This window comes from Serinus canaria, chromosome 22, assembly GCF_022539315.1.
Source record: "Serinus canaria isolate serCan28SL12 chromosome 22, serCan2020, whole genome shotgun sequence".
Taxonomy (NCBI): Eukaryota; Metazoa; Chordata; class Aves; order Passeriformes; family Fringillidae; genus Serinus; species Serinus canaria.
Window position 1 is genome coordinate 2,110,415 of NC_066335.1, and position 17,573 is coordinate 2,127,987.

The 17,573-nt window shown below is 57.9% G+C and overlaps 2 protein-coding genes across 3 annotated transcripts; one reads left to right on the plus strand and one right to left on the minus strand.

The window, feature by feature from the left end:
- The first annotated feature begins 125 nt into the window (after positions 1-125).
- On the plus strand, positions 126-2,079 carry NODAL (nodal growth differentiation factor). The gene is made up of 3 exons (XM_050982968.1): positions 126-402; positions 816-1,594; positions 1,685-2,079. Exons 1-3 carry the CDS (start codon positions 126-128, stop codon positions 1,835-1,837), a joined length of 1,209 nt encoding a protein of 402 aa, XP_050838925.1. The 3' UTR covers positions 1,838-2,079.
- A 4,928-nt stretch (positions 2,080-7,007) lies between these two features.
- EIF4EBP1 (eukaryotic translation initiation factor 4E binding protein 1) lies at positions 7,008-11,497 on the minus strand. 2 transcript variants are annotated; one of them, XM_018922697.3, is made up of 3 exons: positions 11,255-11,497; positions 8,417-8,587; positions 7,008-7,328 (listed from the first exon to the last, which is right to left on the minus strand). In XM_018922697.3, exons 1-3 carry the CDS (start codon positions 11,400-11,402, stop codon positions 7,294-7,296), a joined length of 354 nt encoding a protein of 117 aa, XP_018778242.1. In that variant the 5' UTR covers positions 11,403-11,497; the 3' UTR covers positions 7,008-7,293. The 2 variants fall into 2 exon arrangements, with proteins under 2 accessions (XP_018778242.1, XP_009095944.1); XM_009097696.4 differs by having other exon boundaries at positions 7,008-7,325; positions 11,255-11,495.
- Positions 11,498-17,573: the final 6,076 nt, after the last annotated feature.

Here is a 17,573-nt window from a genome sequence, read left to right on the forward strand (position 1 = left end):
AGGGATGGGAAGAGGGACGGGGAGAAGAGGGGAGGGGGCTGTCGGGGAGGGGGGTGCCGGGGCCGCCCGGGGCGGCGCTCGGGGCCGCTGTACAAATAGGGCGGCTGCGGGTGGCCCGGGCAGACATGCGGGTCCCGCTCCACTCCGTGCCCGCGCTGGCGCTCTGCGCCTTAGCCCTGCTCCGCCTGGGCTGCGCTCCCACCCGGGCGCTCACCTGGGCACCAACCGGAGCGTCCCCCCGGGCGCTCACCTGGGCATCGACCGGAGCGTCCCCCCGGGAGCTCACCTGGGCACCGGCCCGCGCCCCGCCGCGCTGTCCCCCGCTGATGCTGCAGCTGCTCCGCGCCCCTCCCGCCCCGCTCCGCGCCGCCGCCGCCGCCGCTCTCAGCCTCTCCCCGCACGGTGAGTGGGGCCGCAGGCATCCCTGTCCCGGGACCGGCATCGTCCCTGAGCCTCCCTGTCCCGGGACCCGCACTATTCCCAGGAGCAGCACCGTTCCCGGGCGATCCTGTCCCCGGGATCAGCACAGTCCCCGGTCCCGGGATTGCCGCTGTCCCCGAGCCTCCCTGTCCTGGGACCAGCGCCATCCCCGGGACCTGCGCTGTCCCCATGCGTCCCTGTCCAGGGATCCCCCTGTCCCGGGCATCCCAGCCCTGCCTGAGGCTCTGGCTGGCTCTCAGGTGGATCCAGCTGCTTTCTCCCGACCCTCAGGCTCCCAGGGTGGGGCTGGTTCCCAGCAGCAGGCGGGGGCACCGTCCCACCCCCGGCTCTGGCACCCCTGGCACCTCTCCCCTCACCGTGCCCTTGGCTTTCAGGCTCCCTGCAGAACGGCTCCCACTGGGCGCTCTCCTTCGACATGTCCTCCCTGTCCAGCAGCCAGGAGGTGAGTCTGGCTCAGCTCCGTGTCCGCCTGCCCGGCCTTTCCCGAGCCCACAACGTCTCCCTGGACATCTACCACAGCCAGCGGCGCAGGTGCCGCCCAGACGGAGGCTGCGCCCACCAGCTCTTCCTGGGCACAGTGGCTGGCAGCCCCTCTGCCACCCAGGCCTCCTGGAAAGTCTTTGAGGTCACCAACCTGCTGCGAGCCTGGCTCCACCAAGCCGTGCTCGCCGGGCACCAGAGCCCCGCGGGACGGGGCCGGTGGGAGGTGAGCGGCTCGGTGCCCACCGCCTCCCCGGGAGACACCGGCAGCGGGGACCCAGCTCTGCCCCAGGACGTGGCAGACAGCGTCCTGCTGCTCGTCTTCTCCAAGGACAAGTCTCCAGGGGAGCACAGCCTCATCAGAACAGCGGAGACCTCCAAGTACATCATGCGGGACAGCGGCTCGCGGGGCGCGGGGGCGCGGCGGCAGCGCAGGAACAGGATGGAGAGGCAGCGGATCAAAGCGAGCGGCGCCGCCGCCGCCCCCCGGGAGCAGGGCCGGGAGCAGGGCCGGCCGCTGTGCCGGAGGGTGGACATGGTGGTGGATTTCGAGCAGACGGGCTGGGGCAGCTGGATCGTGTACCCCAAGAAGTACAACGCCTACCGCTGCGAGGGGCTGTGCCCCTCGCCCGTGGACGAGACCTTCAAGCCCACCAACCACGCCTACATCCAGGTAAGAGGGGTGTTAGGCCCGCTTCCCCCGAATCCCCCGCGCCCCACACCCTAGCAGGGGGATGTTCTGCCCTTCCCGTGTCTCCCACAGAGTTTGCTGCAGCTCTACAAGCCCAACCAGGTGCCGTGTCCTGCCTGCTCCCCCGTGAAGATGAGCCCCCTCTCCATGCTCTACTATGAGAAGGGCGAGATCGTGGTCCGCCACCACGAGGACATGATCATCGAGGAGTGTGGCTGCAACTGAGGCACCCCGTACCTGCCTGGAAGGTGCACGTCTGTGCCCAGAAGTGCCCCAAGGAACCACGAGCACTACACAGAGCCGGGTGTCTCTGAAGTCCCGTGGGCTGGCACAGCCCTGGCTGGCACAGAAGCTGGGGAGCAGCGGGTGCCCGGCAGTTCTGCTGCACTGCACGGCCACAGTGCCTGGCTGGATCCAGGCTCCATGTGGAAAAAGCCACCAGCCACCTCCGTGTGGCTGCAACTCGTGTTTACCAAGGAGCTGGAGGCTGCCGTGTGTGGGACAGAGGCAGGAGCTGAGGTGCAGTGCTGGGGCACGGCTCCCTGCCATGACACGGCTCAGGCAATGCTGCTTTTCCCAGCCATGGGAATCATCAGGAGCCACGGGTTCTCAGGACCCTGCAGCTCCAGTTTCTGAGCATACACACCACTGGGATTTTCAATCTCCCCTGGGGTTGAGGCGTTTCTCCTCAGATTTCTATTGTATTTCTATTAAAACTGTCAGATTTCTATGACAACTCAGACAAGTGAATGTAGTAGCCAGTGTCCAGAGCCCCACCTGGCAGATCCAGGTGGGCAGCTCTTACAAACAAGTAACCACAGTTCTGCTAGAGCCTTTTCCCCCACATTGGATGGGCTGGTAGTGAAAAGGTCACAGCTGTACAATTCATCAATAAATTATATCTATTAAAAATGCCCATTGGGTTCTGCTGATTTTTAGTGTTGATGGCGTGCCAGGGTGTGAGTGTCCCCTTCTCTGTGTCCCCTCTGTTGCACCCACAGCTCCTCCCTGCTCTGGCAGCAGGTGGGCTCTGGAACTACCAAAGATAGGGGTCCCCCCAACGATGCAAGAGATGCTGGAAAGCTCCAAAGCTCACCTGAGATAAGGACAATCTGTTCCCACCCTGGGTTGCTCAAGAGCAAGGGAGGCACCTGCAGGCGTAGAAGGGGAGGCTGAAGGGATTTTCCTCCTTTATTTACCCCTCGGAGATAAGGCAAGGGCCGTGCCCTGTGAGAGCAGGGAATCCTAAGCCCTGTGGTGCGGGCACCATCCGGAGGAGCGCTGGGGCTGGGAGTGATGCCGGGGTCCCGAGAGCCACGGGGTGACCGTGTCCTCCCGCATGGCAGCATCGGGGAAGGGGGCATCAGTCCGGGTTTGCAGCCTCGGGGAGGGGGGATCAGTCCGGGTTTGGCAGCCCCGGGGAGGGGGATCAGTCCCCGTTTGGCATCCCCAGCCTCACAGCTGGACGGGGACACGACTCACGCCTGGGCACCCCCGGGCAGCAGAGGGGAATAGCGGGACCCCAAGCCCTGGTGGCCCTGGGCCAGCGGCCACCCCCAGCCCGCCCCTCCTGGGAGCAGCGGCCCCCATTCCACATCCCAGCCCGGGCTGATTATCCCCAATCCACATCCCGGGCGGCGGATAAACAAAGCGTGTCTGCTGCTCCCCCGCCGCAGCGGGCCCTCCCCGGGGCCGCTTCCATATTCCAAGAGCTTTCACACCGCCACCATCCCGTCATTAGAGGGTCATTTGCAGGAGCTGTCAAGGGTGGGCCGGGGGCGGGGGGCTGACCCCCGGCAGGAGGCAAAGCAGGAACCCGGGTGATGTAAAATCACAGTATTTTGCCTCTTTCTGCGCAGTTTTGCTACTGCTGCTCACAGAGGGTTCCAAAGCAGGAGGATTCAGTCCCCCAAGGCCCCCCCGGACCCCTGCCCCGTCGGGTGCTGTATCTCTGCCATCTCTGCCCCTCCGCCGGGTGCTGTATCTCATCTCTGCCATCTCTGCCCCTCCGTCACGCCTGCCTGGAATCCAGCAGCGGGTTCAAAAAGTTGTGGCGGGGCAGGGGGAGGCAGCAGCCGTTCCCTGGGAAGAGCAGGGTGGAAAAATAAAGGCTGGGATTCCAGGGCTGTAAGGAAAACATCAAAGTGCGGACAATGACAATAAAGTCGGGTTTAGGCGAGGATCTGCCGGCCAGCCGGGCTCTGCTAGGCTCGAGCTAGGAGGGGGGACCTGCCCTGAGCAGGGAGAGCTCTGGCCCTGCTCCTGCCCCAATCTACATCGGCTGGGGGACACAGGAGCCCAGACACGAGGACAATAAAGTGGGGGGACAGCCCCAGTCCTACCCACAAACCTTCAGCATCCCAGGGCTGGGGGAACTGTCAGGTTTGTGCTCTGGGAAGGGCTGGCTCGGCCAGGGGACAGCAGGCACAGATTACTTTGGACACATGAAAAGGAAAGAGTGAGAACAAACAGAGTGAGGGTGGTATTTGTACAAATGGTGCATTAAAACACGAGCTGGGTCAGGCAGGTGGCGTTTGTCCCGTGACTGGGACACGGGGCAGGACACAGGGACACGGAGTGGGACACAGGGACACCGGGTGTGCTGCTCTGCCTGCTTGAGACAAAAAGGGGCTGGGATGGGAAATGCAAGGACAAAGCCAACTTGTGCCTGGACCTCCCTGGAGCATCCCAGCTGTGCCTCAGCCACCCACGACTGCCTCCCTCCCTCCCACTGTGCACAACTGGGCTCAGCCCGTGCAAAAAGCAGCTCCTCGGCCTGGGAGAGCAAGTGTTGGGTGAGGAGCAGAGCCTGGGTGTGCAGGGATGTGCCCTGGAATGCTGAGCTGCTCCTGGCAGGGCTGGGGCAAGCTTGGAGAGCTGTAAACGTGAATGCATGAGGGAGATGTGCCCAAAACCGTCTGGCTGAAGGATGCAGCAGCTGGGGGTGTGAGGGGGAAGGGAGGGAGTAAAGGAGCTGAGCAATGGGATGCTGAGACCACTTGGTCCCACACCACGGGTGGAAAGGTTTAAGGAATGGGTTTGGGACAAATTGCAGCAGAGCAGATGTGCTCTGTGCAAAATGGAACTGAATTTATGAGCTTTTTTGAGATCAGTAAGCAAAGATTTAATTAAAAAAAAAACTAGAAATAAGGAAAAGTGTTGCTATCAGGACAACTATTAACAAAAAAAAAAATGTCTCTGAGGGACATGACATCTTTATTTGAGTAATTTTTGGTTACCACACTGTACACTTCCATGCTTTAAATATGAACAGCATAAGGCAGCATTTAACATCTCTTATTATCATGTTGTGATAACATCCCCTCATCCCCTCGGGGCTCTGGTCAGGCTCTCCGTGCCCCCACAAGGTCCCAGAGCAGATGGGCACATCCCCTCATCCCCTCGGGGCTCTGGTCAGGCTCTCTGTGCCCCCACAAGGTCCCGATGCACCCATGGCCCCAGGGCCTGCACCCAGAACCCAGCAGGACCCCGGTGACACCTGGCCAGGTGTTTCACAGGGTTTCCTCCCTCCCTCTGTCAGAGGCACCTGGTGCTTTGATGCTCCCACATCTGCATAAGCTGCAGATACCGATGTAAAGCTGCCAAAGCTGCCGGGACACAGACAAAGCATTAACACCTCCAGCACGTGTTACCTCTCCTGCAGGTGGCAGGAATGGCATTTAAGAGCATTACCTGCAATACCTGACACCCCCAAAAACCAGGCAGCCACTTCTGTACCAGCACCAACACCACAAGGCTCCAGCTCCAACATCCATGGCTGGTCAAGGCTGAAATCAGCTCATTTCTCCCCAAAACTGCCTGGACATGCAGGGATAGCACCTCGGGGGGATCCCAAACCTGCCTGGATGTGCAGCTTGGGGGATCCCAAAACTGCCTGGATGTGCAGCATGGGATGGCACCTTGGGGATCCCAAACCTGCCTGGATGTGCAGCTTGGGGGATCCCAAAACTGCCTGGATGTGCAGCATGGGATGGCACCTTGGGGGATGCCAGGGTCACCAGCATCACGTGCCCCACCAAACCCACAGTCCTGGGTGACACAGGGACACTGCCCAGACACACAGGTCAGGGAGGGTGACAGCCAGTCCTGCTGAGGTCCCTGTCCAGGAGCTCACCAAGGGCTCCATCAATCCAACCCTTCCCATAAAGCCACAGCAGAGTGGTAATTCCTCATTTGGGTTGGGACTGCAGGAGAATCCCCAGCACAAGCACAGGGACTCATCCCTGCAGAGCCTGCCCAGCCTGTCAGGGCCATTTCAGCCTTCTCTGCAGTGGGGGAACTTTGGGGAAATTACCATCAACACAGGAAGTTTTCCTAAACCTAAAACTGCAGCTGCAGTCCAGCAGTGCCATTTTAAAGCAAAACCAATTTAGCACAGAAAAAAAGTCAGTCCCAGCTGCAGCAGCTCCTCTCTAAACCATCCTCAGAACCTAACTGGTGCAGCTGAGACTGATAAAGTCACACCTGAGGGCAATAAAATTTGGATTTGTTCCCCTTAAGGTTTCAGAGAAACCCTTAAATCTTATCTTAGAGAAATGCAGGTTTATCTGCAGCAATTGCTTTGTTCTGTTACTCATTATTGAGGGTTTGCATATCATAATGTCACCACTGAGCATCATTAGCAGATATTTAAATGCTATCTGCCAAAGCTGGTCCACACAGACACTCCCTGTGGTTTGGGAAGTCTGAAGTTCAGGATTCTCCTCCTGTGAGGTGCCTCCACCCCCCAGCAGTAACTCAGCAATGCCTTCCAGACTGTCCACACCACATTTATCAAACCTCACCGAGGCTAAAAATAAAGATATTTCTTCTGGGGACCCAAACTGGACCCTCCCATAGCAAAATGATGAAAATTCCCCTCTCAAACCCAATCTGACTTTGTTTTTAAACCTCTTCCCCAAAGCTCTTCTCCCTGCCCACCACAGGATAAAAAAAGAGAAGCAGGGGGAAAGCAGCAGGGAAATTCCAGGATCCAAATTCCTGGGTTTGTGATTCCATGGATCACAAAGCCAGGCTAGCACATGCCACAAAGAACATGCCACAAAGCTGGAGGCTCCTTCCTCTCCCTGGCAGGGCAGCTCAGCCAGGAGCCCTCCAAGAGCCTCCAGCTGCACTGAGCCCAAACACTCCCACCTGCAGCTCAGCCAGGCAGGCACTGGAACACAACTGGTGACAGAACCTTCTGGAAGCACTCAGGGGACAGGTTTTGTCTCTGTTCTGGGGGCAGATTTGGCAGACCAAAACTCCCCCAGGGACCAGGGATGCTTGGCCCAGCCCCAGCAGCACAGGGGGCACCATTTAACACCTCAGGCTGGCAGTTTCTTGCTGAAATAAGGGACAGAAGCCACTTTTATTGCATTCATCTCCACACCAGGAGACTTCACATGATTTTTATTTCTCCCTTATATTGCATTTTCGTTACTGTTACAGTATTAAAATGATTAACAAAAGCATGAAACTGGAACCAAAACCAAGGGGGGAGAGTGTCTCCTGCAGCACCCCTGGCCTGGCCCCTGGAACAGGACACGCTCTGCTCTCCTGAGGGAATCTGCCTTTCCCAGAGCAGGAAGGCACTCAAGGCATGGCTGCTGTAAGCCTGGCTGGTGGGAATCCTCCAGACAAGTCCTGCTGCTTTCACTGGGTCACTCCAGGCAGGTGGGTTAGATGTCCATGTCAAACTGCTCTTCCTCACCTGCTGGGAGGGACAAAACCACGGGTGAGGCTCCAGAATTCCACATTAAATACCAAAGATTTCAGGGAAGGAGTGGCTGGCAGCTGTGCTTCAGAAATGGGGTAGTTTGGGTTTAAAAGCTGCATTCGGGCAGCAGGGTTGGTGTGAAAATCCTCTTGTGAAGCTGTGGTAAAGGTGTCACTGCTGGGGGGGTCTCCCTCAGACATACCAGAGCAGGGCAGAGAAAATGCCCTTTAAATAATCAATTCTTCCCCCTGGATTTCCTTGTAACAAGGAATGGAAAGAACCACACTGAGGACAGAACCCAGCCAGGAACATTTCACAGCTGTTATCCCACAGCCTGACAGCCAGGAGCTGCTCCTGAGGACAGGGATTCTCTGGCAGAGCCAGAGCTCAGCACCCAGCCTGCATTTCAGGGGGTCCCTTGAGCCACTTCAGGTCACAGCATGAGGCAATCCTCACTCTGGAAAGGTTTTACTTGCAGCAAGCACACAAGAGCCTTTGGATCTTCATTTTTAGAGAGAGAAGATAAATATTTGCACTTGGTAGGTTCAGGTTGCATTAAAAAGTAACCTCAACTTTAAAAACAATTCTTTGAGGCAACATTGGCTCGTGTTGCTGCAGCAGGACCTCAGAGAAGTGTCCCTGTCACAAAACAGGGTCAGAAACAGGCAGGAGGAATTTACCACTCAGGCTGATATTAAAAACCCAAGTAAATCCTGCTCTGAATTGCAACTTGAACCTGCAGCAGCTGCAGCACAGCCCAGCTCAGGGAGAGGCAGCAGCAGCTGCCCCTCTGCTCTCCACAGGGCTCCAAATCCAACAGCAGCTTCCCAAAGGCTGAATTAATGAGAATCATATCAAATTACACCTCCAAACTGCAAAAGTCACGTTGCTGGGGACCACAACAGGATCAAACAACTGCGAGACCCTTGCTGCCCTGTGACACCGAGCCCACTGTGACTTTCCAAGAAGTTACTGGACAATTAACCACGTTTCCTGGGAACCTCCTGGCTCCATTCCAGCTCTGGAACTTCTAGGAACCAGCAGAGCCCCTGAGGGGTTGTTGGGTTTCTGCTGCCTGCACTCACCTGTGCTCACTTTCTCCTCACAGTTCTGGACGTGGTGGTTTTCAAGCTTCAGCTCCTCCACGCTGGGGCTGGTGACACCTGGAATGTCAGGAAGGTTGGAGGGAGGGGTCTTGGCACCTGGAGAATTGCGGCATTCCATCAAGAACTGTCTGTCATAAATAATCCTGGTACCTGGGGGGACAGCACAAGCTCAGCATTCCATCATCTTTAAGGTCCCTTAGAGCCCAAAACGCTCAGGGATTGGATATTTCAGTGATAACTGTGATGCAGCACTTCAGTTTCCCAAATTCTGGGTGCACTGCCACTAAAGGGGACACATCAGGTACCCAGCACAGGGCTGCAAACCCCAGGCAGGGGCTGGAAGCAGCAGATCCAAGCCCTCCCACCTCGCTCAAGGTCACACCAGCCCACAGAGCAAAGAGAAAACGGAATTGAATTCCCACTGATGGCCAGAAGCGGGGCTGAAAGCTGCAGGTGGACACACAGCAGGGCAGGGCCGTGTCCCTCTGAGCTCTGCCCAGCAGGAATTCCTGCGTGGGCACTGCCCTTGGCACAGCAGCACTTACACACACCTTGCTCAGGGCTTACACAGATGGTTAATGCTCCAAGGCTTAACCAGGAACCAGCCCTCCAGCCAACCACGCTGAGCCTCCAGGCATGGATTTCTAGGAACACACCACTGAACACCCTGTTCCTTATAAAGGAATTTCATGGAAACTGCTCAAAAACCACAGGCAGAAAAGGGATCTCTCCAAACAGCCCACAGCCCTAAGCCAGCAAGGGCTGGAAAACAGTGTTTGCTTCCCAAGAGGAGGCTGCACACCCCTCTGGATCAGGTATGTCCTGCTCTGCTCCTGTTCCAGCCACAGGGAAAGGGACTTGCCCTTGTGCCCTCCCCAAAAGTGTTAACTAAAGTACACATGTGTGGGCAAACAGCTCCTGCCACCATCTGTCCTGGAATAACCAACTCCCTTTGGTTTGAACACTGTAAATATACAATAAATCCATAAAACAACACGTCCAGCAGCTGTGTTCCTATGGAGTTCTGCCAGGGAGTTCTCAAAACACCAAAAAACTTCTCACTGATGATTCTGAACTCCAGTCCTTTCAGGAGGAGGATCCATCCCTACAGTCAGCTGGCTGGGAGAGGGTGTTAAATTCCTGGGAAGCTGCAGGAGGAGGACAGGGATTCCTGGAACTGCAGCTCTGTACCAGCACTGGGAGCATGGAGCTTCCATCTTCCTCCAACAACCTCGTGCCCAGAGCTCCTGAAAGCCAGGGGGATGTGGCCAGGAGGAGCAGGACAGGACACACAGCTGGAGCAGGACACCCTGGGCAGGACAGGACAGGACACTCTGGGCAGGACAGGACATCCAGCCTGGGCTGTCACAGGTACCAAGAGGCTCCTGCACCCACCCAGAGCCACATTCCCCCCAGCCCTGGGTGTGTTTAGCAGGAAAAGCCACACACCAGGGGATGCTCTGCTCCCTGCAAGCCCCCCAGCCCCCTGTGTCTGTCCTCCAGCAGCTCAGAGTCCTCTCTCCCTTCAGCACCCAGCAGGGCCGGGCAGCACACGGTGTCCCCAACACAATGTCCCCAACACGGTGTCCCCAGGAGGGCTGGGACAGCCCTGGGCACTGCCAGGTGGGCACACCCCGGTCACAAATGCAGCCCAGCTTCTCCTCCTGTTCCAAACACCAAGGAACTCCCCGGGGACAAAGAGCTGCCAGGGCCAGAGGGCTCATTACTGCGTGCTGCTAATTGCTCATTTCATTTCTGCTCTGCTAATTGCTCATTTCATTTCATTATTTCTGCTGTGCTAATTGCTCATTTCATTTCATTATTTCTGCTGTGCTAATTGCTCATTTCATTTCATTTCTGCCGCGTTACTCACGGCTGGGCAAGGCTCCCACACCTGACCACGGCTCCTGCAGGTGCTGCCGGAGCCTTCAGGGATTTGCTGCTTCCAGAGCAGGGAAGGCACGGCCAAAACCACCCCAAAGCCCGGCTGTTCTGCACACAGCGGCCCGGTGATTCAGCAGTGTCACTTCCCCTTCTCCCTGCCATTTAACCCCTGCAATCCTGTGGGACAACAACCCCTCCATCGGTTTGTTCTTCTGGCTTCACCATCCTGCTGCTTGCACCCAGCCAGACAGGGATGCAGGGGGGAGATTCTACAAGGTGTGGGGGAAAAAAAATCATCCCAAAATCACCCCAAGGCCCGGCTCGGGGGCAGCAGAGGCTGCTGGAACTCTCCCCACTGACCCTGTGCCACCACCTGGAGCTGCGGCCGCTTCTCTCGGGGCCAAACTGGCAAAAATGGAGGGATGGGGACACAAAACCTCTCTGACAGAGGAACCCTTGGCACAGCCAGTTTATTACTCTTACTTGAGGACAAGTCCCTGCAGGAGGTTCCTCTGCTGGCGGCTCTGGGACTGCCCAGGACAGCAGAGGGAACGAGCCCGTGGCGTGTTTGCAGCAGCAGCAGAGCACCGTGCCTCCAGAATTTGGAGCACTTTGGGATTGGAAATAAAGAAAAAGGCCCCAGGGTTTGCTGGCTGACAGGGAAAACAGCAAATATTAGATATTAGAATTAATCAGTAACCACGGGAAGGCCGAGGCTGCTCCCTGCGAGGCTCCCGAGGCGCTGCCGTGCTCCCCAGCACGGAGCCCCGGGCAGGCGCTGTCCGCCCGCCCCGGTCCCCCGAACCTCCGCCAAGCCCCGGCACCGGGCGGGGGCTCCCGGTCGCTGTCCCGGGACAGGACGGGAGCTATCCCCGCCCCTGCTCAAACCGAGCCCTCCCTCCCCCGCTGTCCCCAGCACGGCCCGGCGCTCACCGCCCGGCGTGGTCCCGAACACGGTGCCCCCCGGCGTGGTGCTGTAGTCGCCGGGCGGCAGCGGGGCCCCGTCGGGCAGGGCCAGGCACTTGCCGGGGCCCGGGATGTCGCGACTGGGCGTCTGCCCGTGGCAGCAGCGGCCCGACATGACAGAGACGGGACCGGGACCGGTAGCGCGACCGGGAGCAGCACCAGCGCTGCCGCTGCCGCCGCCGCCCGCCCGCCGCTTCCGGCTCGGGCCACGCCCCTTCCGCCGCGGGAACGGGACAGGGCGGAGCCGGGAACGGGCGGGGCACGGGGGGTGGGCGGGGCTCACGGTGAGTGGGTGTGGTTTTGAGGAAGGGGGCGTGGTTATGCTAATAGTAGTAGTTAAATGTGGAGGCGGGGTTTAGCCCGGACAGGGGTGGGGCTTAACGCTAAACGGGCGGGGTCTGGGCGGGACCCCCGACCGGTCCCCTTTTTTTCCTTTTTTCTCCCCTTTTTCTTCCTTTTTGCCCCCGAGGCATTCCCGACCTGTGTCCCCCGCTTTTGGGGTCGCGCTTCCCCCTGCCCGGCAGGGACCCTACAGAGCCCCGGGGGTACTGGCGGCGCTGCCCCTCCGTGCCCGCCCGTGGCCGCGCTGGGAGGTCCGGGGGTACCGTGGGAACGCCGCGGGGACAGATGTGTGCCCGGCTGCCCCCATCCCAAATGGCTCTGCCTCCCCCGAGGGGTCGGCGACAAACGCGGGAGGTGCCGGGGGGCCACACACGCCGCGTCCCCGGGGATGCTCCGGTGGGGCTGGAGCTGTGGGAAATAGGGTTTGCCTCAATACTTTATGAAAGATCTAAAGAGCAGCTCAAGTGCGGTGCGAAGGGCGCAGCGTCGGCGGTGCGGGACCCGCGGGCTGGAGAACCCAGGGATGAAACCCGGCGTGAAGCCCCGCCGGGCATCCTTGGCACCACCCTGCTCACGGGTACTCTAGAAAAAGCCCCTGATGGTTCCCTGCTCCTCCAGCCGTGACCACAGGACTCTGCTGGCCCTCACCGGCCACCGGTCCGGTGCTGACATCTGCTGACGGCCGGGATGCCGGGGGCCGGGCTGCGTTCCAGCGCCGATACCGCCTGTACCGCAGCACCGCAGGGTCACCGGGGCTGCGGCAGGGACTGACCCCGGCCCGGGGACGGCTTGAGGCTGCTCCCTGCTCCGAGCAGTGGTGGGACACTGTGGTATTTTCAGGGTCCCCAGGACAAGGGAGGAATTGAGAATCTGACTCCATGTTCTTAGAAGGCTAATTGGTGATTTTATTTATAATATATTAAATAATGCTATACTAAAAATATACTAGAGAATAGAGAAAGGATATAGACAGAAGGCTACAAAGAATGATAATGAAAACTCGTGGCTGCTCCCAGAGTCCCGACCGAGCTAGAAGGCGATTGGTCACTAAATCATAACAATTCACATGAAGCTAATCAAATAACCAACAATCTCGAACCACATTCCAAAGCAGCAAAACACAGGAGAAGCAATGAGCTAATATAATTTCCCTTTTTCTCTGAGGCGTCTCAGCTTCCCATGAGAAGAAATCCTGGCGAAGGGATTTTCCAGAAAATACGACAGTGACAGGACACAGCAGCCCAGCCCGGCCCAAATCATCGCCCCGGCTCCAACAGATGGAGCTCGGCAGCCGCGCACGGCTCCGGACCCAGCCCGGGGCCACCCTCATCCCGAGGGTCCCCGGGGAGCGCTGAGCCTTTCCTGGGGGGCAGCACTTCGGTGTCCCGCCAGGCTGGGGATGGACAGGGCTGTTTCTGCCCCCCAAAGTCCTGTGGGACCCCAGGCAGGCTGCGGTGACCCCAGTAAGCCCCAGGGGCCCGGGCAGGCTGCGGTGCCACGCAGGCAGCCCTCGCCCTGTGCCAGCTGCTGAATCGATTAAGTGGGCACTGGGGCAGGAAAACAACATTTCCTGCATGGAATGACATCAGCAGTGACCCCCAACCCAGAGAGGCGGCCGCTGCCATTTCCTCCTTCTCCTCCTGCTGGAGAACGGACCGCGGTGGGATCAGGGACTGGGGAAGGTCAGGGTTTAGGGCACATCCTGGCTGGGGCAGAGCCCTGCCACGGTGTCACCCTCGCGGTGCTCCCGGCAGCACACAGGGGACAGGGACAGGGATCCTCCTGGCCTGACAAGAGCTCCAGCTGCCCGGAGCTGCCTGCAGGCAGGGAAGAGGCGTTGGGTGCTCTCCCACCCACACCACCAGCACCCTCGGGTTACAGAGTGTTCCTCTCCAGGGCATTTTATCTGCCCATTCCACGGGCAGCTCCCGGGGCTGGAAAGCCCTTTGTCATCCTCATGTGATACGGAGTTATCGCATTGTTGCCTTCTAAATCGGGAGCAGAAGTGCTCTCCGAGGTGTCGGCTCTCCACCAGCACTGCCTTTGTTCCTGACCTGCTTTGGATCCCTGCAAGCTGAGCAGGGCTGGCTTTGGGGAAGGGCTTACCACGCTGGGAGAGCAATCCTGGGGGAGAAAACGTGTATTATAAGTCATGAAATGCCCCTGCCCATGGTGTGAGAGTGATCCTGGGGGAGAAAATGTGTTTTATAAACCATGAAATGCCCCTGCCCCTGGTGTCAGAGCAGCCCTGGGGAGGGCAGCAGGGGCAGGGGGCCATCCCATCACTGGCGCTGCCATCGCCGGCCCCACCTGCACCGGGCTGTGATTACAGGAAGGTTTGCTGAGACAGGAAGGGAATAACCCGAGGGAAGGATAAACTCCTGCCTGGTGCGCTGGCAGCTTTCATCTCGCCCCATTCATCACCTCCTGTCTGGGTGGCTCCCGCGTGGGAAGGCTCATCCCCAGCCCCCTCCGCACCCCACCCCACCCTGGACGCCTGGGGACCCCTCTGCAGCCCCGTGAAGGACGGGGGGAGGATGGACCCCACGGCAGTGAGGATGTCCAAGTGCCGCGGCATTTCCACCCCATCCCTCGGTGTTTACATTCCCCTCCGATCGCGGCTGGCGATAAGGACAGACCCGGACGAAGCCGCGTCCCTGCTGCCCGCCCGAGGGCTGCTGGTGCAGATAAAGGTTGCCCCATAAACAAACCCATCCTGCCTTTGGGAAGGGCATCTCCGCCGGCCCCAGCCCTGGGCAGGAAACCCTGCCTGGGACGTCCCTGGGATTGCTGGGGGTGCTCAGCCCCCCAAAATGCAGCCCTGGGATGGGCACTTTGGGTCCTGCAAGCAGCCTCTGGGCACGGGATTCACCGTGGTACCCATGGCCAGAGCCGGGGGGAGAGAGTTTGACTCTTCCTCCTCCTCTTCCTCCTTCTCCTCCTCGTTGTTTCTGGTTTTCCTCCCTGCAGACATCGGGCTGGAAGAAAGCACAGCCTGGTGCCAGCTTCAGGAGAGGGCACGGGGGCTGGGGTGGGGGTTAGTGGGCACAGCTTTGGCAGAGGGTGCCCGGCATGCAGGGGCAGAGGAGGGGCCGGGGGAGATGCGGGTGGCACGTGGCAGCTTGGCCGGTGTCCCGTGGTGTGGCTGGGCTGGCAGGCAGTTCCATTCACTCCCTCATCCCTGCCAGCTTCCCCCACGCGGGGCTGGACCCTCTCCCTCCCACCCTGCTTTGGGCAGAGCTGGGAGTGCCACATGGATGCTCCTCTCTCCCTCGGAGAGCCCTGCCTGACAGCTCAGCTCACTCGGAGGTCATTTCTGTTGTTTTTTTTTCTCCATACTTCCCACACTTTTTGTGAAATCTGGACCCGTGCTATTGCAAACTGCTCCCTCCTTCCCCCCCCACCCCAGTTTGCTTTAGCAACAGCTGGAGGAAAACCAGAAACAACGGGAAAGGAGCTGTGAAAACATCTGTAAAGCCTTTGTGGTCCTGATGGCAGCGTGAGGACTCTCCCTTCTCCGGCTGCTGAAGGGAGATGGGACCTGTCAGAAATGGAACCTGCAAGGTTTGATAAAAATGGCAGAAATTGGGAATAACTGGGGCAGGCACTGCCCTGCTGCTGTCGCAGGCTTTCCTCTCAGCAACACAGGGAAAAAACAGTTTTACTAAGATTTATTTTTTAATTTGAAACCGTAATTGCACAGGGATCTGCGGGGGCAGGAGCAGGACCTGGGGTTGCCTTAGTGCAGCCTGGCTGGGTTTCAAGAGCTCGGTGCCCCTTTCCCTCATTCTCCCGATGCTGCCGTGGCCCTGCTGGGCTGTGCCTGCTCTCAAGCTGCCTGCTCAGGGCAGGATGGCCCCGGGGCAGACCCCTGCCTCCCTCTGCTGCCCTCTGAAGTGATTCCCCGAGCTGCATTCTCCATCACAGGTTTCCCACTGTTACAGATGGATAATGAGATGATTGGCTCTCACAATTAAAAGATAACTGTTGTGTGAATATCAATAAAAGCTTTGGTGATGCACAGTTATGTTGTTGTGGTTTAGATGTCCTCTGTTCTCCCCACAGTTCCCTTTCCCCCCTGTGTTGTTGCCATCACAGCCTGGGCTGTCCAGGACAGGTACAAAGAGGCTGCACAGGTGTCCCTTGCCTGGGGCAGGTGGGAATGGCAAAGCTCAGGGGGTGCTCAGGGGGTGGGCATGGCAACACCTGAGCTCCAATCCAGTTACAGAGCAGTCTGCACTGATAAATGGCAGAGAAGAGCTGAGTGACAGACTTTGGGAAGGGCCAGGGCTGGCTGATGCAGCCCCAGGGGTATAAAAGCCTGAGCATCCCTCTTGAGGATGAACCAGCCCCGTGGTGTGCACGAGGGGCAGTCCCCAGCCCTGCAGCTTTTTCCTCATGTAGCCCTTTGCTGTATTTTTGTCAAGGTTTAATGAACCTTTTTAAATGTTCAAAGTGAGCAGTTGTTTCTCACACCACCCCTCAGCCCTCACCTGTTCACCCCGGGGTACCCCAGGTGAGGAGGGCGATCCCAGCAGCCCTGCCCAGCCCCTGAAGGGCAGCACGGCTCCTTCCCCTGAGCTGTGTGGGGCAAACCCGGCTGGGAACGGGCTGACAAACAGGGAACAGAGTGACCTCAGCCCCGGCTGGGCCGGCTCCGACCTCCGGCTGCCTCTTTCATCACCAGCAGGAGCTCCCAGGAGCTTCGCCTGGAAAACAGGATGTGCGTGCTGGAGACGTGGGAGCTCGGAGCCCCTGGGGTGCCAGGCTCAGCCCGGGCTGGGGTGGCACAGGGATCGTATTGGAGGGGTTTGACAATTAGTTTGCAAAGCTGAGTTAATAGAAGAAATAATAATTAATAATTTTTGGGTGTATTTACAGCAAAGAAGAAAATAAAGTTGATAGCATAGAAACAGATTAGAAAAGATACATGAAAATTTTTGTAAGCTAAATGACATACATAAGTAAATGTGTATACATACTTCAATAAATTTTGGTAAAAATTTTATTAATTGTATTAGCGGTAATTACTTTGCACTGATAAATATAAGTTATTGTGATATAAATATAAGTTATTATGATATAATTAATAACTTAAGATTATGCTTTGTTAAGAATATATAACCTAAAAACCACACAAAATAAAACACTTTTTTCTTCTTAAACCCTAATCACATGTGTATGTCCAACAATAACAGGATTGTCCCACTGGGTGATGGGGCAGCAGCCCCAGGGGAGGTTCTAGAAGGGTGTGAAGCATCCCAGAAACACAGCACAGCCCCTGCCTGAGCCCTGTAAATGTGGGACACACACTGTCTGTGGGATATTTGCCTCGGGACATTGAGCATGCCTGTGAAACAGCACATTTTTATCATTTTTTATTCTTCTGACACAGGGATTTTTCCCTTCCTGCACAAGCTGCCAGAGCTGTGCCTGCTTTGCCAGGGGAGGAGGGTTTATATGGGGACCTGAGTTTATGTGCAGCTTCCTGCAGGCTTCCTGGGACAGGCAGTACCCAGGGGTTAAAGCTTCATCACAGCCTGTTTATGTGCTGACAAGGAAATGTGGTGACAGAGAATCCCAAACAACTTCAAAGCAAGATTTGTGGATCTGATATGGGAAGTATTCTGAAAATCCAGGGCAGTCTGTCACTGCTGTGGGGACACAGCTGGGGCAGACCCATTCCCAGAGCCCAGCCTGGCCCTGTGCCCACCCCAGCGAGCCCAGAGCTCCCTCCCTGGGGAGGGAATTTGGGTGAAGTGGTTCTCCTTGGCATCTCCTCAGGCAAGGAAGAGCATCCCATGGCCCTCATGTCCTGTGCTGTCCCCAAGTGTCCTCCCTTGGGATGGGCAGGTGAAACCCCTTGAGGGTGGCACTTTGGTGCCATCACCTGTTGCACTGGGGCTGGTTGTGGAGCCTGTGCTGTGATGGGAGGCTGAGGAAG